Here is a 24294-nt window from a genome sequence, read left to right on the forward strand (position 1 = left end):
ATCTCGACGGGACGAGGATCTCACTGACATTCTTTAGTTCAGGGATGCACCAAGGGAGGGCCTATAGCCCCGAGTCGCAAGTCGAAAAGGGTCACAATGTGCATCTGATTTTGTTTTTTTTTTTTTATTAAGGCATCAAATAATGAGTAAAATAATTTTTCGACACTGCGTACGACGAAAAAATGTATAATGGAATCGGAGTTAAATATGATTTCTCTGTATTATCAATAAAACGTATTAAATAATCGTTGGTTAACAAATATAAAGTACTGTTTGATCAATTAATTGTAACCATGCCACAGTATACTATAATTATTTTGATTGATATTTATTACAGATTACTTAATTTGGTTAAAAAAAATGAAATCATTTCGGGCGAAACGGCCTAAAGTTCTTGGGACTATAATCCGGCCCTGTTAGTGTTTTCACGTCGTAATAACACGGGTCGACCGACGCCGTTGTTTTCAAACGGTGTGTCGTCAAAAACGTTTGCGCGCGCGAGTGTTGCCGTGTCACTCGTTTCGTAAAAGAAAGACAGTCGCCGGCCCTGCTGCGAGAGAGCGCGTCGGTCCGCGTCGTATCGATCCCGGCAGCCCAAGTGCTCTCGACTACCGCCGTTATCAGCCGTTCCTGTTATCACCCGAAAACACGTTTCAAGTCTTACCGGCGTGTCGTACTCGCTATCACACACACACACACACACACACACACACATTTCCGTCGATAAGAGCGTATCACAACGCATAACTTCAGCATTATAGTGCTATTAATTTGAACAGAGCAGCGGTAAATCGTAAGTACACACACGTAGTGCACATACGTTTTGATTCGCCGCTCTAATCTTTTGACGCCAAGTACGCGGACGGTTACGCGAACACAGTGCGCAGTCAACGTCAATGATCCGCGATTGAAACTAAATCATCCGGAGAGCGAAAAACTCGGTTTTACGTAGGTAAGTACTCGTATACTCGATACGTAAAATGTAATGCGATATTTTCAATCGAATTATTGTTATTATTATTATTGTTATTATTACGATTACAGTATTTTCTCTCGGCACGCTCTTATTGAATCGCCGACTCGGCGGCTCATTCAACCGAAATGCCGATTGACGTGGGGGAGGGGGACATCAAACGAGTCAAAAAATTTAATGATTCGTACAATAATGAGTACACAACCATCCGTATAGTACACGTGTCATTTTTCTCATTAACAACACGTCAAAGGCTCCATGAAATACGTTATTTTCAGAATAGAACGTGGCCATACGCACGAGTTGTCCCGCCTAAATGACGCCTCTGTATCATCATTACATTCGTTCGCGAACGATATCGTTCTCGTTGTCTGCTCGCAGTTCGCGTACGATTCGTACGTAGATCCAACTCGTACCGTTGGACGGCGGCGTCGACGTCGCATTCGTTTCCGCGTGCACGACGAGAAGAGGAAAAAAAAATTTAAAAAAATAATAATGTAATCGAACGTCAGTTTGGAACGAGTTTGGCGCGGTACAGATATTGAACTTGTAGGTCAGCAGCAGCAGTCCGGTACCGGTAGAACAGGAATTAGCCGGCGCGCAGAGGGGGTTCGAAGAAGATGAGAGGGGAAAAAAAACGATGAAACGCGGAAACGACCGCGGAGGGAAATAAAAAAAAAAAAAATCATATAAAAAATTATGGACAACCTATTTCGAACGACCGATATCCGCGTGCGTCGGACAACGTTTTCTCAGTTCGCGCCACGCGGAACCGGTATTGGAAAATCGAATTTTTCGCGTGCGCGCAAACGTCTCCGCCCGGGACGTCACGACTCGTTCGCGCGCACGTACGCACACCGGTACACGTTGCGAACGCATAAATTAAGTCGCAGTGGTCAGCGTTTTCCTTCCCCACCTCTACTCGTCGCGGCCGCTCCTCCCGCTACCGACGCCGCCGCCGACACTGTTACTCGATACAAATTTTATTATTAGTGCACGAAACGTCGCACCGCGTTCTTACGTTTCGCTGCGTTGTCGCACATTCCTCGCGCGCCTCCAACCGTTTTAGCTTCGAACCGCGACCGACAGTCGTCTCCGACCACCAGTAGCAACAGCACTACTACAACTCACACAGCCTTTAGTATTTTTTTTCCCCGCAGTTCCCCGACACCGGTCCCGTTCCCGTCGCAGCAACAGCAACCATGTCGTCTCCAGCTGCATCCGCGACGTCCACCGCCGCTTCGGCCGCGTCCACCAACAGCGTGCTTGAAAAGCTCGGCCTCCTGCTGGTCGCCATCGTCGTGCTCCGCTTCACCCGCGCCGCCATGCAGTTCATTTACCGGCACGTACTGGGCCCGTCAGCCCTTTGCCGCGGATCCGTTGACTTTGCCAAGTGCGGCAAATGGGCCGGTACGTACAATACGTTGTTTATCTTTATCCTCTTCTAGAGCGCGATAGCACAGCGGGCGTGCCCGTCGGAAAAATGTTTTTCCATTGCGTATTCGTAACACGACGTAACTGTAGAGAAATCCTGTCGTGACGTGTAACAATAGTGGTAATGGTCATAACAATCGCACGCCGTGGAATAATAGCAGTTGCTCCGATCGAATCCGATCCCGTTGTCTCCCGTTATCTGTTTCGATTTTATTTACATGTTAAAAAGAACGGTAGAGATCAATTTAAAACGTGTATTGTTAACGTTGCGCGATCAATTAGCTTGTTTCGACCCGATCGATTTGTACGTTTAATTGTTATCGTGCATTAATGTTCTATTCGACCCCGCACTTTCGTTCCCCTCGTGCTGTAGAGCGGTTAATGTTCGTGATTTCGTTATCCAAACGACTTTTAAACAACCTTGGCAACGCAGTGAATAACAAACATTTGCTGCTCCGTGTCTCGCTTACGAACAGTGTTTACACGTCCCGCAGGACTCGTACGCAAAGAATGTCATCTAGGACGAACGTCTCGGATATGGCTTGAAATTAGAATTATCCTTTTATTGCATTCATGAACCAATGTTCCTACAGTTACGTCCGTTACGAGCGTTGCACTGTTATCGTCCTGTTGCGCGACTCCTTCGAAAACATAAACGCTAGTCGCTAAATTCCTCCAATACGACACGGATGGTTATAAAACATAACATCATGGAATACGTATATACACGTACGGTTTGTGTGTACTACGTATGTACATTATGTTGTACAAATATACACGAAACGTGGTGCACGGGTATGAACGGTTTTACGGGTTGTACACGTTAGCAGTAGTGTACGGCTGTGTAGTATAAATACATAATTTTAGTCGTAATATTATGTCTTTCGCGATGTGTTCGCATTGAAATGTCGTCCAGTTTTTACTCGTCAAATATACCATAGTGTTAATGTAAGCAGTTTTGTCTTATTTATTAAACGCACCGTCGTCGTCGCTAATACTATTTCGTAGACTTGTACGGCGATGATAAATACAACAGTCAAATAAATTCTAAAAATGCGCTGTGAAATTAATGTAATATACCCGCATAATAAATGCTAAGGTTCAAATCACGAATGCGACAATTAGAACATAAAACTATGTTTGTTTTTTTTTTTTCAAAACTAATTTTTGTGGTGGACAACAAGCAGATTTTGTTTGTAACGGCCAAAGATGGTCGATTAGTTTTTTTTCTTTTTTATAGTTTGGTACAAAAATATATTTATTTTGTTATGATATTCGAAATGAAAACGAAATAAATTCGGTTTCAGTTTAACAGTTGCACTTTGGTATGGGTATTATTTTTCGAACTTTTATTGAAATCATGCCGGTAAAAAGTGAATACGTGTTTAACAAATATGTATTATATATACATTATGTTTGTTGTAAAATTACAGTTTTTAAAATGTATTACCAATAAAAGTTGTGTACATTTATATTAAGTATTATTATTAAGTTATAAGACATTTTATTAATTAAATAATGTAGGTATTTATTCAGATTTCACTGATCAATTGTTCCCAAATGGGATGTATAATTATATTCAGGACCGTCGCAAGTTTAAGAAAATTTAAAAGGGTCCCTTAAGATCCGGATTGATTAGAAATACTCGATTACCCATTAGAGATTATTGATATTAATATATTATTTCTAAACAATTTTTCTTCATAAAATATTAGTAAATTAAATAAAACAAAATTAACTTACATTTATATTCAAGTGCTATTATACATTTTCAGTTTTTATAATTTCTAAATAGTTACAGCTATAAATTATTTTGGTTATTGCCGGGGTGAGAAGAATGACATAATTTTATTTAAATTTACGTAGAAATTCGTTGTCGCATGTATCGACGTGACAACATCCAAGTTCTTATTTTCTATGGCTGTTATTGAGTAATATACTTTTATACAACTAAGAGAACAGTGGCGTATACAAAGGGGGATGTGAGGGTCAGATCTCCCCCTAGGCCTTTTTTTTAATGTTATAAAATAATGTTCTTAGTGTAAGGCGTTAGAAACGTAAAAGAAAAATAATGATAGAAAGACAAAAGTTATGTATATGCCACTGAAGAGGACCATTAATGACCGGCAATATAATACTTAAAAATATTTTTGTAAAACAAAATATGTTAAATATTTATATGTGTAAATTTAAAATTATATTTTTATTTCATATTTTTAATCGATTACGAATTACGAATTAAAATGGTAGAAATTAAAATTAAACAATACTACATTTCCTCTAAACGTCTAAGCCGGGACATATGGACGTATCGAAAATATTTTTTGGGACACCGGGATATGATGTCCAAAATCGGTGACAATCCTGGTTTTACGGAACGTATGGCAACCCTTTTTAAAACGGTTCTGAATGGGTTGTGCATGGTAGTGTTTGTATGTAAATCCCGAGCGTACAAAATAAACAAGCAAATCTGAACAGCAAATCGTAGGAGGATCAGTTTCGTCCATTAAACATATCTCATACATTTTACGATCTGGTGAGGGAAGACATAAAAAAAGGAATTATATGTTTGGATAAAGTTCATATTCTCAAATAAATCGCATTAACATATATACAGTTTAATGTGTACCATATTATCAACAAAATAGGAAACAAGCATTAATATTTTTTTTTTTGATTGACTATTCAACTGGTTTGAATGCATTATGGTTTTTCACGATTTACATCAATCACATTGTTAGGTTAGAGTTATAAAATAAATGTTAACGTAATCCAGGTTGTTAGAAACTGATTTATAAATCGAAACCCTATTCAAATATATGTAACATATTATATATATGTATGTATATTTATAATTACATTCAATTAAATTATTATTAAACTATTTATTTAAATGAATATCTGTATGTATATTAATAGTTATGCATATTTATTTAATTGTATTAACAATAAAGATAAATAAATAAAGTAAAAAATGTAATCAAAAATACAATTTTTAATAATTAATACTCTTGAAATAATAATAAAGCATTGATAAATATGTAAATACTTTATGGAATATCATGATAAAAATAATAATTAATAATTATGTAAATAAAATATGAGATATAAAAATAAAAGTTATTCCTGGATTATTATTGAAGTGTAAATATTTTTAACTTTTATTTTCATTTCATATTTTTATTAATATTTTTTGTATAATTATTTAATAATGACTAATAAATAATTTATACATTTGAAAATATTTAATTATTCAAAACAAATGTTTGATGTTTTATTATTCTGTACTAAGTGCAACCAGTTTGTTTTTTGATTTAATTATCATGCAATAAATTGAATTATCAGTGTCAAATGTCAACATTTTATGAATATAGAATAGTCACTTAAAATGATCTAAACAACACATTGTGTTGTTGATCGGTATGGGTCAACGTACTACTCAGGTCGAATAATATCATACCGGTACCGGATATTATAATTCATAATCAATGTACAATACAATACAATGCGTAATATTCAAATATTAAGAGACTTCATTAACAATCCAACAATATTACATAGGAATATAATATTTGATTTTGTATTATAATTTTTAATAATAAAAAACCAGATTTATATCGTTTTTTAATATTACATTTTTTATATAGATTTTATAATGTTTTGAACTATAAAATATGCACTTAAAAAGCACAAAATATGGAAAATTATTTTTGATTATAATAGCTATTAATTTCTTATTGAAAATGTATAAAATGATGAAAAAATTATAATATCAATAAACTAAAATATTATTTACATTATATTTTATGATTGTGATGAAAAAAATATAAAATTCAATCGTTATTGGAAAAATAATAACGAAACTATATAAAACAAATATGTTGCATATTTGTCTACGTTAAATTTTAACGGCTCGTAAGAATGTATCTATTTGTACGCAAATAAACTTCGTTTCACATCAATGTTTGTTATGGGTACATACTTAAAACTCGATATTTTTACGGAAAAATGTAGAATAGAAGAACACTTGAAGTCAACGTTCTCACCTTGGTGTATCTTAGAAATTTATTTTAACATTAGTTGGCTTTTGTTTTTATTAATAATTTCTGAATATTTTTTTTTTCAATTAATAAATTATTTTCAAAAAACTGAATCATTATTTAAGGATTTAAAATCCTGACCTAATTCGTTAGATGGTCTAATCCATTTATTTTAAGTAATGCTAATTTTGAACTTGGAAATTTTGGCATTGTAAAGTTTTAAATATAGTTTTAAATCTTTAAAGAATATTCAACAACAACAATAAAAAACTTACTATTTACTATAAATTAACTACTATTTTTTTTCTACAATGTAAAAATGTATATGATATGATTTTAACAAATTCAAGTCGTGAAAAATGTTTATTTTCATATTTAATCATTTCTTGTCACAAAAATAATTCTTTTTCTATTGCCATTTTTTTACATTTTAATTTCCTCTTCGCAATGTATTTTTATATATGTATTTATTTTTATATCTTTAAGTACATCAATAAAATTATAAATATTTGGCTGACGACTATTAAACATTCTACTTAGTTTATAATTTAATATTGTTTATTATAGTGATATATTATTACTGTAGTACATTATTAGTCGGGACTCAATTTACTTAGCCTAAATATTCACCCAATTATTTGGAACTCAGTTTACCAATTCCGGTTTATTGTTATTATTGACGAAAATCAAGACGCTACCAAAGATCATAAAATTTATAAAATTATAGAACAACGAAGTAAATAAAATAAATATATATGTGGCCTCGTACATTTCTGCACCGGACTCTATGGGACTGGTTAGGCCCATAACCTGGCACTGTCTCGTATGAGTATACTTGAACATATCTAAAATGAGCGATCCCACGTCATCTGACCGGACAAAGCCCTCGCACATCGTAACCATTACCAATTATATTATGAATTAAACATTCTAATATATATTAACTCATATATATTATAGTATTCTTCAATTTATAAAATAAGTCGAAAGTTCAATTACTATTTGTGTTTTATTTTTAAAAATATATATTTGTTGCATAGTTCCAAAGCGGACAGTTTTAAATACACCAAATTCAACATCTTCCCGTCATTACCCATTTTTTTTTCGCGTACTCCGGGTTAAGAATCAATGATAGGTTAATCAAAAACGTTTAATATTGCTAATGAAATTTAATATATTACCGTATGTAATATTATGATAGAATGTCCGAGTCTAACACTTCTTATTTTTTACCCAAATGGGTTATATACCTATTCGTTCGTGATTTTGTGTTAGTTACAATACGACGAAAATAATTATAGCATTTATATCTGTTTTGTTTAATTTTATTTGATAAGACACAAAAGTTATCATGGTCATATTTTTATTTCTGAAAAAACATTTAGATCCAATAACAAGCTGTCATATGAAATATATTTTAACCAATTTCACTTGTATTTTATTAAAATTTAATTGTCAATTACCTACCATGCAATTACCAGTAAAAAATATGCTATTATGATAATTACATTTTATTTTTATGAGTAGATTTTTACACAAAATGTATAAAAAAAATGTAGAAGAGTTTTTATATTCCGGGGTGAATTATTTTAATTATTATTATTTAAAATAATCAAGTCTTGTGTTCTATTTAAATAATTATTTCCTAGTTATTTTTATTTTTTATTCAAATTATAATATTATATAACGTATTCAGTATTTCAAACCGGTATAATTGTATACGTATATTAAAAACTTAAAAGGTTATTTGAAAGCAAACTAATGTACAATTCAAATTTATTCTCAAGCAACATTTTAGTTATAATTATACCTACATTTAGGTATAAAAATGTCGAAGTTATCGGAAAATTTTGAACGTAAAGATCTACAATTTAATACATCCGAGGTATTTTCAATGTAACCATTGTATAAAAATAACATCGTTTTAATATTTTGAGTCTTATAACTAGGCTTAGGGACTTCTAGCATTTGCAAACTTTTTTAATTATTGTTAAATATAGTAGAGTGCGAAGTAAATATGTTTCTCAGTACTATGATATCAGATTTAAAATTTGAATTTGCATATTTTTGCATATTTAATAGATTTTTTAGGAGAGTGCATATTTTAAAAAATTTTATGATTATTTTGCATATTTTGACAAAATATTCAAATTTAAAATTTAAAACTATATATATATATATATACTATATATATACTGGTTGAAGACCACGATCTATTGACCAGATAACAATACCATAGATACCGCTCCAGTACACTACTAATAGACAGGTCATTAATTATTCATATGAAATACACAATGCAAATATGTACCCATACTACATACGCATGTATTTAATAGTTTTACTTACTTGTAAATTTAAACGTGTGTGTATATATATATATATATATATATATATCAACCGATCGAAAAAAAATGTACCAAGAGGACTTAATACTTCCAGTAATATGCTACCTACAAACTCATATCTCGTTATAATTTTTATGTAAGTATAAATAATAATATAAACCCGTATCGACCGTATAACCCGCTGAATATCGACAGGATATAAATACGAGTATATACAGTGAAATCTTCACTAACAGACACCTCCCAATAGCGGACGTTTTTTGGGGAACGGGGAAATGTTCACTTCTTTTCAATGGGAAAACCTCCGAATAGCGGACTCTCCGAATAACGGACATTATTTTAATCTTTATTTAAAAATAATAAGTATTTAAATTTATATGTATTCTCGTAATAATGTAATTACTAGGGCCCGGATTTTAATGGTGCATATTTTTTGGTTGATCATACACAATGCTTTCTAAGAATATAATTCGATTCATGTAACGAGAGTTTCAAAGCTACACATTTTAATTTGCATTTTTTTTGCATATTTCGACGTTTTTTCATTTTTAGAGCATTTTTAGTATTATTGGATCATTTTGTTGGTTCTAAATGCATATTTGTTCAATATACTAAACAAATTTATCCTATTCAAAATAAAATCAAAAGAAATTATATTCTTGAAAATTTAGTAGGTTTATCGGGTTTTTCCATACACATTGTCAATCTTTATTTTGTATTTGTAAAGAGCATTTTATGTAAAGTCATTTTATTTCGTCAATAGAGGTAAAAAGCAGTTCTATTTTTACTTCTGCTATAATATTAGCGAATGATATTACTAATGAGATTGCACAGAAACGTTGTAATAATAAACAAACAAAACTGACCGATTTTTTCAAACAAAAATAATTTAAAAATACATGTATGTACATAATTTTGATTTAGATTGTAAAAATATACCTTAAATAATAATAATTAATAATAATTTGTAAAAATATAAAAATGTAATGATTTACAATAAATAATAAGTAATAAAATTATACACACAAACATACTACATTGTTATATAAATAAATTTCAAAAGTATCCCCTCTGAATAACGAACACCTCTGAATAATGGATAGCATTTTGGTGACCGAGAGTGTCCGCTATTCAGAGGTTTCACTGTATATATAATAAATATATATAAATAGTCGATAAATATAATAGTCGATATAGAATAATAGATTATTTGTTTAGTGTTCAGTTCAGTCGATTATTATTATCATACATGAAACGTCGTACGAGTATATTTTGTAACATTGTGTAATGTCGAAAGTACAACAGTCTACGAGTAGCCGCCTACAAAGTTATGTTTCGGAGTTTAAAGATACATTTACATCTGATGGACACGTTTTATTTTGTGTACTATATGGTCTTTTTTTTTTTTTAATGCATATAAATGCATATTATAATGCATATTTTAATGATTTTAGAAGCATATTTGCATGCATAATTGTGTATTTTATAGAGCTTTAAGTCCCTATGCCTACTTATAATTAAATAAATATTAATCTAGTGAAATATTTAACCACAAAATAACATAAGTACAATAATATAAGCGAGTAATTTCTTTAATACTAAAAATAGGAACCTATTGATTTATGTATATTTATATTAAATCATTATTTTATTGCCAAGAATGTTTTACAGATTTATATTAAGAGATAAAGTTATTAAACTCCAATTTATTTAGTATGGATTAATGTATGTATGAAATTATTTTTACTATATTTTGGTAATTTGTTGTCTCTCGATTTGAAATAATTTAACTAGGCTTGCAAATTGTCCCGGTGTCCCGGCCGGTTATGCAGTGTGTCCCACTTAATAGAATTATATCTAGTTCTATTAAATCACGTCAACAATATTTTAAGAATAAGATAATTATATTTTATGCTTAACTAACCTAATTGTATTGCTGTAATGTTTATTAACAAAGGTAAATATATATATAAAAAAAATATAAGAATATCATAATTTTAATTTAATTCGTGAAAATAATTACTATCATTTTTCGTGTTAGCATGGTTGTTTTGAGCCCAGAGGCTAATTTAGGACCGACAGTTAATATTTGTTGTCAAAATCGGCTTGTAGAAGACTTTTTATATTTTTTAAGTATGCCGATTATAAGTTAAAGTTAAAACTTAACAAAAATGTCCCTGTTTCCACAAATGGTGCCACTGGTTTAATTATATAGTAAAATCTTTATGTCAGACTTCATGTAAGATTCCATAAAATAAGATAAATTTTTACGATGATAATTATGAATTAACTTAAAAAACCAATATTATATAATCATATTTTTTTAATTCTTTTTTTTAAAGAATTTTTTAAGTTCTGACACCTCTATGAGGTAATGAGTACAGTTTTTATATTTACAAAATATTTTGAATAGATATTATAATAATACACTTTTAAAAAGAAAAAAAAGAGACAAGTATACAATATACATAAAATTAATGAATCGATTATTATTAATAATATATAATTTTTTATTATAAGATGTGAATCAAAAAAATATTGTTCTTTTGTTACAAAGAATACATTTATAATCCACTTTCAGGCTCTAACAAGTAGTCTCTTGAAACAACCTGACCCACAGTTCTCTAACTGTGGATCCGCTCTCGGTTGGGTCCCTATTTTAAGAATAAACTTCAGGGCCCCCCGACGATTATCGGATACCCGGGTGGCCCAGACCGACACTGCGTACACGTATGTTTTAGTACAGCTATCAAAAATGATATCACCGTAATATAACATATGTACAGTAATGTTAAATCTAGGATTCGGAATTATAGCATTTGCATACTTTTGTTAAGGCTAGTTCACACGATAACACTGACGTCGTGACATTAATTAGCGTGACAATGTTCAAAATTTCATACCACAATGTCAAGTGTCGTGTGCTGTTCACATGTAGACAATTTGAATGTGCGAATTTTTGAAAGGGCTTATTTGCAGCTTTTTTTTTGTGCTTATTTTACATATTTGGACATTGATTGAAATTTAAAAGTTATAAAAATTATACAAATTTTAACCGATCGCAAAAATAAAATATAAATTCAATCGAATGCACATATCTGTAATATACAACTTTAGATCATTATGATTTTCGAGTTGGAAAAATAACTAAATTCTTAGAAGATACGATGGCTGGTATCAACCGTATCGCTTGATGTAATTATAAAACGTTCATGCGAAACTAATGGATTCCCGATAATCGTAGTTCGGACGGGTGACTGTCGATAATAGTGAAGTTATTTTACGATTTCGATAAAATTCAAAATCTAGTGAGGTAATACCTCTAATATTTATCAATTTTTAATAAAAATAAGACTAATCAATAATTATAAATAATAAGTATATTAATATTTTTAAATATTTTATACATATTTGACCATTTTTCTAGTGCATATTTTAACGTCATAAAAATATATCGTTAAATGACACGTTTGGGATTGCGTTGTTCACAATAACGATCGTGCAACAGTTTTAAAATTCAAAATCTGAACAGCTCGAGCTAAACATTATTTATCACTTATTCAACTCGATCAAATGAGTGGTACACATTGATCATAAACTCTAGACTTGTTCATTATAAATAATAATAATTGTAATAGTAACAACGTCGTCGAGCGAATATGATTAACTTCGGTTACTCCGATAGTGTTTATGACTCGTGTAAATAGTTGAGTTTCGTGGTCACATGAAGTTACGTTGTGGGACCGGTGAGGAGAAAACGGAGCGCTCATAAAATCGGTGTCCTCTCGTATCCTTCCTCCCCCCTCTCCGTATATTTGGTCGGTTCGTCGTGTTTTTTCCGTTCGCGCACCGTTCGTCGTGTCCTCCCACAGCTAAGCGGCTGGTCCGCGGCCGGGTGCGCAGAAAGTCACGCGACGCGTCCACCGTCCCGGGGAAGCGCTAGCGACGCGGCGACCACGACGGCACCGCACCGCTGCAGCAGGCCTGTTGCCAAGGGTGTTTTGCTCGATTCGCGCCGTGCTTTGGGTAGTTCGTAGCCGAGTCCCGTGCCGTCAGCATATCCCAGTCTTTCGCCTCGCTCTACTAGGGCCGTACGAACACGGTCAGCGTTCAGCTCGTTCCCCGCCCGCCCCGTTTCTCGAGACTCCGGCTACGGCGTCATTGCACGCGCACAGCACGCCGCCCACCGTCGATCCGGACGCCGCCACGGTTTTCCCGACGACCAGCCGACGACGCGACGGACGCCCGGCACTGCACGCCGTCTTCGTGCGCGGTTCCTGTTCGGCCACCGGCGACCAGCGAGGCTCCGCACTGATGCCGCCGCCAAAACACACGGTCGTATATTAACATTTTACGTTATTGCTGTTGTTGTTGATGACATTTTTACGAACGCGTGCCGAAACGATCGGTAATTATTATTTATTTTTCCGATCACCAATTGACGCGTAACTGTTATGCGAGTAAACGAACAAAAAATTAAAATTTAATTTAAACGATATAAACCTAACCGGTCGATATCGTTTACAATCGCGTCGCGTTCGTACGGTCGTTCCGCTGAACAAAACAATATCGTGTCGTACTAATATCGAACGCCTTACGGACGTATACTTATTTTTGTCTTTTTTTTTTTTTTTTTTTGAACATTGTGACGTCGCGCTTTACGAAAAAATACAATCATTGAAATTTCTCAAACTAAAACTCGTACGCGGTATATACCGCGTTGGTATTATAAATAATAATTTCTACCGAGTAGTCGGCTACGTCGACTGCGGCGCTTTCGGTAAAACCAGTCTTTAGTGTTTTTTTTATTTTTCACCGTTAACTTATTTACACGTATAACTAATCCGTGCGCGTGGATAAGTATGACATAATGTTGTATTTTTACTGCCGACCGGCAGTCCAAGGTGTTTGGTAAAACGGACGACATTTCGGTGAATCACGTACCAATTTTTAGGCGGCTGACTAGAGAAGTCACCTTTACCGTACATAATTGCTTTTGTACATTCGTTTGAGGTACTTTATGTGCGCCGTAAAATCAGTTGTTGGTCATTTATTGTAAAGTTAGTTGTATGTTCGATTTATTATTACATACAAATAGAATGTTTTTCGCTAAACGTTGATTGATATAGGGCGTAGTAGACTAAGAGAGTAATTTTGAGCCATTAAGTGAAAAAAACGTAATTCTAATTTGTGACATTGATGATTCTGGTGACGGTAAAGCCAAACAAGAAGAACATATTCCAAGTGTAGTACGTCGCCACTCGCATCAGAAGAAGTATAAATATAGTATAACCAATATAAATATACCGACTGACGGTTTGCCGTAGTCAATATTATCGTCAACGGCGAGCGCAACAACCGCTACCGGACTAGCGCCGGATGCTCGGGAGTGGGCTCAATTTCACGATTTTGTGCGTGTGAAACAGATAACGTCCACCGGTTCGTTACGTCATTCTGTAAATTTGTAATCCCCAACGTCCATTATCATCGTGCGAGAATCTACGACAACTTACTGTCGGTGCCAATGTAGGTTCCGCGGGTTTTTCATCGTTGAAGAATGAAGAATCTGGTAAAGTCGGGCAACAACAACCGCAGGACGTAGTGGGATTTTTCGGATATAGAACAACCAGAACCACATATTCTGATACATTCGGCCGTTAATATGATTGAGGCGGGAGAAGGTTTAACCGACGGACAAGACATTGACTGCTCAAGATTAGGAATCGAGACGAAAAAATATCAAAGAGTCGTCCACAGAATGCTTGTCCGGTATCATGGAAGTAGATTACCAACTTCTGATGTTATTGAAAAATTATCGTCAGCACAGACTAAACCTAGCTGTACGCAATGTGAAAGTAATGCATCATTGTTATTAGAAAACGGGATAATGAAAGAGCCAATGGCCCTTCTCAGCTCGGAATCAAAATCGGTCAACGACATTTCTTGGTGTATTGTTCGACCACTAAAGTATCTTGAGGTAATGCGTAGTTCTCATTTTAAAATCGATATTTGGAAAAATTGGAATCCCGATGAAATAATAAATGATGATGTAATAAGGACGCTGAAAAGTTCTAATTGCGAAAATAGTAAGTGGATTCCGACTGATGATATTGTACGAATTTCAAGAGAGGTTGTAGATAAGTTACCGTTTAATGAGTTGGAACTCGTTCTTCTGGGTGAACAATCGATGGAAATTGAAAATAGTGATTCTAAAAATGATTGTATTGAGCAAATTCGTTTATCAAAACACGGTCGTTCTAGTAAAAATAATCAACAGTGGCGAGAATGGGTTCGACAACAAAAAATGCATCGACAAAAAAGACGAAAAGAAAGACGAAACCATTTTAAAAAAGCACAGAAACAAGATTTTGTCGGAGAAGAGCAATCGAAAACACAACTGCAACCACCAGATATTCAAAAATTATTTATACAGTTACTACAGCATTTAACCGGTCAAAACACATCGAAACCGCCAGCGGCGGATTCACTGAACTTTGAAAAAATAGTAGAACAGCTCCAACCATCAGAATCTATGGACATTAATGAAATTCAATTTCACATCATAATCCGCCCTTATGATGGAAAAGATAAAAATGAGTCTCCACCAAGCAATAACGGCAATAAACAACCATTACTCTCGGATGGTGATATCGATACTAAACTTCGCATTTTTGTCAACTCTAGGGATAAAAACTGTGAAAATGAGTTTCAATTAAGCAATTACTACGAGATAGTATGGCAACCATATAATTACGATGATACATTTTATGAAGCCAATCAAACCGATGATGGAATGGACCCGGATTATAATATAGAGCGAAATCACTTGAGAATCCGGGTTAATAAATTGGTAGATGAATTTTGGCAAATGCCCAAGGCGCTGCGGATTTATCATAGAAAACAATTTTGGCAACAGGAGAGGCGAAATCGATTACAGCGGCGGCAACAGTTACGGCAGCGTATACGGGATAGTAAATTACAACCTTCTAATGAAGAATCAGATGAACTTATCAAGGAGCGAATGACTTCATTAGACAATGAGTGTGGAACATCACAAAGTAATAATGACGGTGGTAATAGTGACCATTTTGATCAAAACACCTGTGGAAAAGTACCCAATTTAACTGTTGCAATGAACGTCGATGATATAGCTGAAGAATCTAATAATACAGAGTCTATGATTGCCAATACATCAGCGATTATAGCCCCCACGACTACGTTTTCGGGAGGAGTATCAATGAATGGGTCAATACCAAGCATTGAAATAATGGCATCTGAATTTATGAATGAAACAATATCTCATATTGTTAAGACCATTTCAAAGGATACGGAACGCTGTGGTAGTCCAGTTGCAGTTGTTGAACCATTAAGACCCTTTGGTGATGTGGTTGGTTCAACAGAAAACAATTCAAACAGGTCACGTGAAGATTATGGACAAGCGGTCGTTTCGCGATCGGTTACAACGATGGTTAAAGCGTTGTCATTGGTCCACATTGAATTATTTAATGGAGTCAAGAGGATGTTAAGTGCAGTGCGAAAAACCATGCATCCACCAGGACATATACCTGCACCAGTCGACCAAGTGACAGCAACAGGTTCTTCAAATGCATCAAATTCAGATGCACCAGCTTCAGATGTATCAATTTCAGATGTACCAATTTCAGTGCCTTCGGCATCAGTCGATCCAGACATAATAGAAAAGCAAAAAGAGATGTTACGTGAACTACAAAGATTATTGGACTCGATTTGGAGTATGATGTTAAACTCTAACACTAACGATGCAAAATTAACCGCCACATCCATGTCAGACTATATTGAGGAAACGGCGAATAGGACGGAAGAAACCGCGAACAATATAAATGAAGCAGATGATCCCCCTGTCGTTGTACCGCCAATCACTATCACCACTATGATGAAAGCTTATTTAGAAATGGTACAAACTCTTGAAAGAATTAGTAATAACGTCCAAGATGTAACACGAATGTTAAGCGAGGAAACGAACTGGCTGGTAGACGCCTATAAATGGGCTGGTGAGGTAGCTAAAATGGGCGATAGGGTTCTTGAACTTTTAGAAGATGTTCAAGCGAATAAAGAAGTGAGAAATAACGAAGAACTTCCAACGCAACCATCACCTTCGTTGTCTCGGCGGCAGCAAGAACAGCAAGAGCGGTATCAAATGCATCAATTTCGATTACATCAGCACAGAGAACAAGAGCGAGTCCTAGCATCACAACAGTACAGAGAACAAGAGCGAATCCTAACATCACAACAATTACCTCCACCAAAAATCGTTCATATCACTATATCTAACACTGCCTTTCAAGAAAACGAAGGAAGTCAAAGGATTTCACGACGCCGTCGCTTAAACATGTTAGCTAATGGTCGCCGCGGAAATGTTTCAACGCACTCATTCAATAAGACCGATCGAGCAGGCTTCACTGATTTGCCCGACGGGTGTATGTTTTCATGTACTCCAATGGACGATCTAATAGATTGGCAACCACCACCAACTGTGCCAATATCTTCCAGACGACCTACACAGAGATCTATTGCTAGAAGTACTTCTACAACAGGATCAACTACTGCTAGACCATCTACCGCAAGTACTTCTACTGAGATAGCATTTACTGCTGGACCTTCTACCAAAGAAACATCTATAGACAGACCTTTGGAAGAAATTTCTACTGAGATTGTATCTACTGCTAGACCTTCTACTGAAGAAATATTCACAGACAGACCTTCGGAAGAAACTTCTACTAAGACTACATCTACTGAGACTTTAGTCAAAATGATACATTCCAACACGTCAAGTGGGAACGTTTCTAATCCCACCACGTCAACTCCTTCTACAGTTCACACTTCCCCTGTACCGATTTCTAGTGAGGCAATTTCCATCGTTGAATCTTCACTTATTACAAATTCAACTATTTCAACTACTGCTGTTCAAAATTCTATCGCACCAATCTCCATTACTCTAGAAACTTCCACAGCATCATTTGTTGAGGTAAAGGATTCCAGTGAAATACCTCCCTCTATCGAATCAACTATTTCTGTGCTTACATCTAATTCACCGACATTAACTTCCCCTTTGCTTATTTCTGAAACATTAGCATTTGTTACGAAAACGTCTACTTCACAAACTTCAGCTATCAATGGATCCAAAGAACAAAAATTACTCAACCATGCAGTGATACCAAACTCCATTGACATGCAGTTATTCAATGGTCTGCAGGCGATTGGCGTACTGATCAGCAATTTATTTTTGTCGCAACAGCCTTCACTGCAGTTTGTCGAAACCTTGATCCAAAATTCCATAACTCGAATGGCGGTAATAGTTACGGCCCTAACAGATCAGTCAATTTGCAGAAAACAAGTATCATCTGACCGAAGGTTGCTACGACGAGGCTTAAATGGACCGTTAAGACAGCATTTGTTCGACAACGATGACGATGGCGACGAGAATACCGCATACTGCGAAGAAAACACATTTCCTATGGAAACAGAAACACCGACAATCATCGATACACCCGCATCCAACGATGATCTGACGTGCAAACAGCTGCCATTGTCCCCGGAGACCGGGACTGGGATAACGTTGCACATGACTACCAATGAATTAGAGTAGTAGTATATGAAAAATAAATAAAATATAGTTATTAAGTATTCAAGAGAATGGTACGAATTGTATTCGTATTTAACTGGAACTAGGGGTTCATTACCTTCAGGGTAGGAATACGAATTGAAACTCCTTTAAAGCGAAAAGATCAAAGATGTTATAATAGTTAAATGTTATGTGAAAATAGTACTGTATAGTGTAGTGTATAAGTGTATAGTAAATCAGTGCCCCCCAGGGGGGTGCTAAGTTATTAGCGCTACGGGTTTGGCGAACCCGGGGCCCCGAGCTCTGAGCCAGCCTGACCGGTTGGCTCAGTTCGGTCCTCCAGGTAGGGGGTTTGGCGACGGGCTGACAACCCGTCACTGTAAAAACACCATCACTGTTACGAACCCGAAGCCTCGGGACGAAGCTTCGGATAAAACGGATACCTTGAAAACAGTAGACGTAAGAACACCCGTGCACCACGTGTTACGTTTGTTTTATTCTCGTCCCACAACCATCCCCGCCAGGGGGTTTGTTGGTTATACATGGTCATTTGTATAAATGTACTAAGATAAGTGTAAGAACTCCGTACCGCGAATGTACCTGTACGCGTGCACGTGAGTGAACATCTGTGTGTGTATTTCATTGAAGTGGTGACGGGCGCAACGGACGGATTGGGCAAGGCATACGCGAGGCAGCTGGCAGGCCGTGGAATGGACGTGGTGCTGATCAGCCGGACCCAGTCCAAGCTAGATGCGACCGCGGACGAGATCCGCGCAGAGTACCCGGGCCGTGAGGTGCGGTGCGTGCGCGCCGACTTCTCGGACGAAGACACGGGCTTGGTGTACGGGCACGTGGGCCGCGAGCTGCACGGGCTCGAGGTGGGCGTGCTCGTCAACAACGTGGGCCTGTCGTACCCGTACCCGGAGTACTTCCTGAAGGCGGCCGAAGACCAGTGCGACAACGGCAACAAGGCCACCGCCGGATTGGGACCGAAACTATTCGACGATATGGTCCGGTGCAACATCACGTCCATGATACACATGTGCCGGCTGGTGATGCCCGGCATGGCCGATCGTCGGAAGGGCTGCGTCATCAACATTGGCAGCTCAACTTCCGAGATCCCGTGTCCCCTGTTGACCGTATACGGCGCCACAAAGGTAAACGACATCAGTGATAATAGTAGTATTAATAGTAATAGTAGTAGTAGCAATGCCGGATTAAACATTTGTGGGCCCTACAAAATTATTTTTTGTATACACCTTTAACATTACTATCAAATAATTAAAATAAACGGCTTTAATAATAATCAAATATTATTAATAAATAAAATCGTATATATTAATTTTTTTTGTTTGCGAGAAAAATTAATTAATTATTATTTTATTTCTATTTTTTTCGAAATAATTTTATTATTATAACTACATACAACACCCACAATTTAATTTATATTATATTTCATAATGAATTTTGTCCCGTAAATTCGTAAATAAAATACAGGTACCTATTATTAAATAAAAAATAATATAGTTTTCCGTTTTCACAGGGCCCCTTAAATGAGTGAGGCTCTAAGGCGGGCGCCTATACCATCTAATGGGTAATCCAGCACTGAGTAATAGTGTAGTAGTAGTAGCAGTAGTAATATTGTTAAGATTTCCTACGTTTTGGTCGCCCGTTTCCTTGAGCCATGTCGTGAAACGGAACGGGATACGGCATTGTTGTTGATAAAATGTGACTAAATATTTACCCTGACAAGAAATATATGCGTCCAAACCGGATCTGTGAACCGTTGGTCTTAGTCGAAATGTGGTTTGAGGACGTCGCTGCTGGTCGCGTAATTTTAAAACCAAATAAAAATAAATAATATCTCGAGTTCGTCCAAGTCTTTTAACGAGGAAACAACATAGTGTTAATTATTCAATGATTGATCTTCAATGTGACAACATATCTAAAATACATAGTTTTTTTACAGACATTTTAATTTCAAATTTGAACGACATTCGATATTTTAATAATTTCAAAATTTTATTCAAAGACACTTGATACTTTTAAAATATAGACATTGTGTTACATTGTATAATACATAAGTATTATACACATAATAAAATTTTCAAATACAATGTTTTCTTTAAAATATAATCTTATCTATAGGTATTACTTTAGTGAAATAAATTATTTAAGTAGCAAATAAATATATCGTATAATATTTTCTGACCGACCATAATACGACTTTAATACGATTACAAAAGGAGTAAATTTTTTTCTATACAAAATAATATTGTATGGACAAACAATGGTCGATGATAATGTTGGTCAACATTCTATGAGGTTTATCGCTACTCCGCCAATAGTAAAAATTTGTCATCGACAAGGTTTGCGACAATGTCATCGACGTATACGAAATATACGAAAAGAAAACCAGTATTTCATTGCATACTTTAGGTACCCACCAACTAATAATAATCTATGGTAACGTAATATTGAGTTATTTTTTAAAATATTTTCAACTTTTGTGTTGAGGAATAATTTTATGTATTGCTTAACAAAATTAAAAAATCTTAATATATAGGTTAAAGTAAAAAGTATTCACTCCTTGCCATCGATGTATGTGTTACTTTTTGTTTATAGTGCGCAGGTACTTTTTATCAACTCTTATACCTTTTATAACTTAACATGACTTATACTCGTGTTCGGCTTTCTTAAAATGTATGACAAAATTATTTATCAACATCATTAAATATTTTCAACATTTATTTACAGTTAAATTGATTTTAAATTGCAGTCGAGAACCTCACATTTTTTAAATTATTCTTTAGTAATTGTATTCTATAATTTTTTATAAAAAACAAGAAAACTCAACTAATTATATATAAAATCTTCTAAATTTTTGTCGAACATTATTTTTAATACAAATTCAGTCATTATATTTTGATGTAGAAAATATCGAAGTATTAATATAATATTTAAACTCACATTATACAAATAAGCTCTCATAGCGCAACCATTACCTTAAATTTTCAGACTCGACCCCATTTTTCCTACAAATAATTTTAATTTAATAACCCTGCTGTATAATTATTATTATTATTATTATTATTATTATTATTATTATAATTATCGTGCATTCTCGGCGTTCAATTTCCGATCATCGTTAGTGGTATTTTTTTTTTTTTACGCAAAGCGTTATCTTCACCGATTCTAAACAAACTACGATTCCGCACATCGATTTAGTATAAATTCAAGTTGAATGCCATAAGAATCAGAGAACTTTTAAACACATTGCGGGTAACCGGTAATCTATTGTTGTCTATTGTTATGATTATCATCATTATCATTATCATCATCATCATCATTGTCGTCGGTCACCTCGGCATGAAACTAATCGATCGAGCGTTTATTTCATGTTGCACTCGCTCAGAAATTCGTCGAGAAGTTTAGCCGCGAACTGAACACCGAGTACGGCGGCAGCGGCAAGAATGGTTTCAACATCACAGTGCAGTGCGTCATGCCAGGTTACGTGGCTACCAAAATGAGCAAGATCAACCGCACTTCGTGGCTGGTCCCGTCCCCAGATAAGTTCGTCCGGTCCGCGTTGCAAACCACTGGATTGGAGCCGGTCACACAAGGGTACATGCCGCACACCTTGATGGTAAGATTTTCTCATTGTGTACGAAATTATCGCGCTGCGCACTGTACGGCAATGGCGTATTTTTGGATGTTTTTTCGGGGGACATTCCGACAGTAATTTTTTCTCCAAAAACACTATACTGGTTTAATCACAAAGTTATGTGGTAAGCTTCACAATAATTGCCCAAAATATTGTTAAATAACATTTGTTCAAAATAGTAATAATTCATAGTCAACTGCCTGTTGTATAACGTTTCATTAATGAGTATTATACTTTTATAGTTTTTACTTATATTAATAATTCAATGATATAAAAAGCCCTTATAAATGGAAATTTTCTTGTAAAAAAAAAAAAAAAACTTATGACTACTATTTTGTTTTGTTTTGCCGCGATATTGGATAATTGTTGAACGCACATAACCATTGCTTATTTACAAGTTTTCAGACACGATATGACATTGACTTAGGTTTTTTCGGTACGAAAACATTTTGGTTTTTTTTATAGCGTAGGAGATTCAAATTACTTAAACAACAATATTCGGAAACATATACCACAAAAGTAGGAAGAAAAAAAAGAAAGTTGGGAAATATACCGAGACCCTTAAGGCTTGTAAACTAAAGACACACGTAGAACCGAAAAACGGTTGTGCCTTTGCAACACGTCGCGACCCGTAGAGAGCGGTTTCTTGCGACGTGTCGCATCTTGCACACCATATACCTTTGCGTGTCTTTTTCGGCGTACGTTACATAACGGGCAACGTACACGTTTTCGCAGGTCAAAGCGATCGCACTGGCCGAGAGCATATCCAAGTCGATGATGTCCCGGATGGTGCTGAACAATATGCTGAGCATCCGGGCTAGGGTGCTGCGCACGCAAGCCAAGAAACAGAAGGAGGCGTTCGCTTTGACACAGGACCCAATCGAATCAGCCGTCGACAATTGAATCGGGCGCTACCGGTATCCGTGATTGTGGTATTAGATTTTAAGTTTACCGGAAACCGTATGGAATCCTATTTACCGACGGTTTCCCGGTTATTTTAGGAGAGCGCGCTCTCGATAAGTGTGTAATCATAGTTATAAATAACACTATGTGTACGTTTACGGTATTAGTTTTAAGTTTGGCGTTGAAGTCCAGTGTTAAGATGGATCACCCAAAATTTTCGAGGGTGCAGACATGTCCGCGACAACGCGGCTAGTGCACTCTCGTTAAACATATATAGTTTTAATTTAGATATTATTGTACGTTTACGGTTATAGTTTTAGTTCAGGATTTAAATCCTATGTACTAACGTGTACACAAAGTCAAAATATATGGGAGTGCAGTGTTCTGCGTCAACGCTAGAAATGCACTCTCGATAAGTATATAAATATAGTTTTAATTTATATATTAATGTACATTTATGGTTGTAGTTTTAGTTAAGCGTTTAAAGGACAGAGAAATTCTTACAATTATTTATTAGAGTGCAGACTTCCGCGACAATGCAGCAAGTGCACTCTCAATAAATAAGAAATTATAGTTTTAATTTAAATATTACTGTACGTTTACGGTTGTAGTTTTATTTTAGCGTTTAAATTGCAAAATCATAACTAATATTTACAATTATTTATTAGAGTGCAGACTTCTGCGACCACGCGGCAAGGGCATCCTCAATAAATATTTGTAAACATAGTTTTAATTTAGCATTTAAATCCTATGTACTAATGTGAATGCAGATTATATATGGGAGTGCAGTGTTCTGCGACAACGCTAGAAGTGCACTCTCGATAAGTATGTAAATATAGTTTTAATTTATATATTAATATATATTTATGGTTGTAGTTTTAGTTTAGCGTTTAAATCCGATGGGAACTAACTTATGAAAATAATATATATAAATAATAAATATAGTTTAAATATATATATATATATATTATTGTAGATTTGCGGTTGTAGTTTTAAATTTGAATCACAGAGGACCTCATGATAACTACCTAATTATTTATTGGAGTGCAGACTTCCGCGGCAACGCGGCAAGGGCACTTTCAATAAATATATATATAGTTTTAATTTATTTTATATATGAGGTTCGTCCAACTATTGGATTGATTAATAATTTCATATTGTTCTATTACCTGTTCTTCAGAGTAGTTCATGGTGCAGGAAATGTTCGACGTCCTGCGGCCGACGACCGCGCGAGGAGGTTGTTGTCGTTTTACCATATCTTACACCACTCATCGTCGCCGGAAGACGGCTCCGCCCGGACGCGTGTTCATTTCGCATTACATGATAAAGTT

The 24294-nt window shown here is 35.2% G+C and overlaps 1 protein-coding gene across 2 annotated transcripts; it reads left to right on the forward strand.

Moving 5' to 3' along the window:
- The first annotated feature begins 709 nt into the window (after window positions 1-709).
- LOC112692243 (very-long-chain 3-oxoacyl-CoA reductase) lies at window positions 710-23714 on the forward strand. Of its 2 annotated transcripts, XM_025566854.1 has the most exons (5): window positions 710-952; window positions 2134-2383; window positions 19045-19553; window positions 21812-22042; window positions 22796-23714. In XM_025566854.1, exons 2-5 carry the CDS (start codon window positions 2176-2178, stop codon window positions 22961-22963), a joined length of 1116 nt encoding a protein of 371 aa, XP_025422639.1. In that variant the 5' UTR covers window positions 710-952; window positions 2134-2175; the 3' UTR covers window positions 22964-23714. The 2 variants fall into 2 exon arrangements, with proteins under 2 accessions (XP_025422639.1, XP_025422638.1); XM_025566853.1 differs by lacking the exon at window positions 710-952 and having other exon boundaries at window positions 1770-2383.
- The last annotated feature ends 580 nt before the right edge of the window (window positions 23715-24294 follow it).

This window comes from Sipha flava, unplaced genomic scaffold (genome assembly GCF_003268045.1).
Source record: "Sipha flava isolate LNK unplaced genomic scaffold, YSA_version1 71_pilon_pilon, whole genome shotgun sequence".
NCBI classification, from domain to species: Eukaryota; Metazoa; Arthropoda; class Insecta; order Hemiptera; family Aphididae; genus Sipha; species Sipha flava.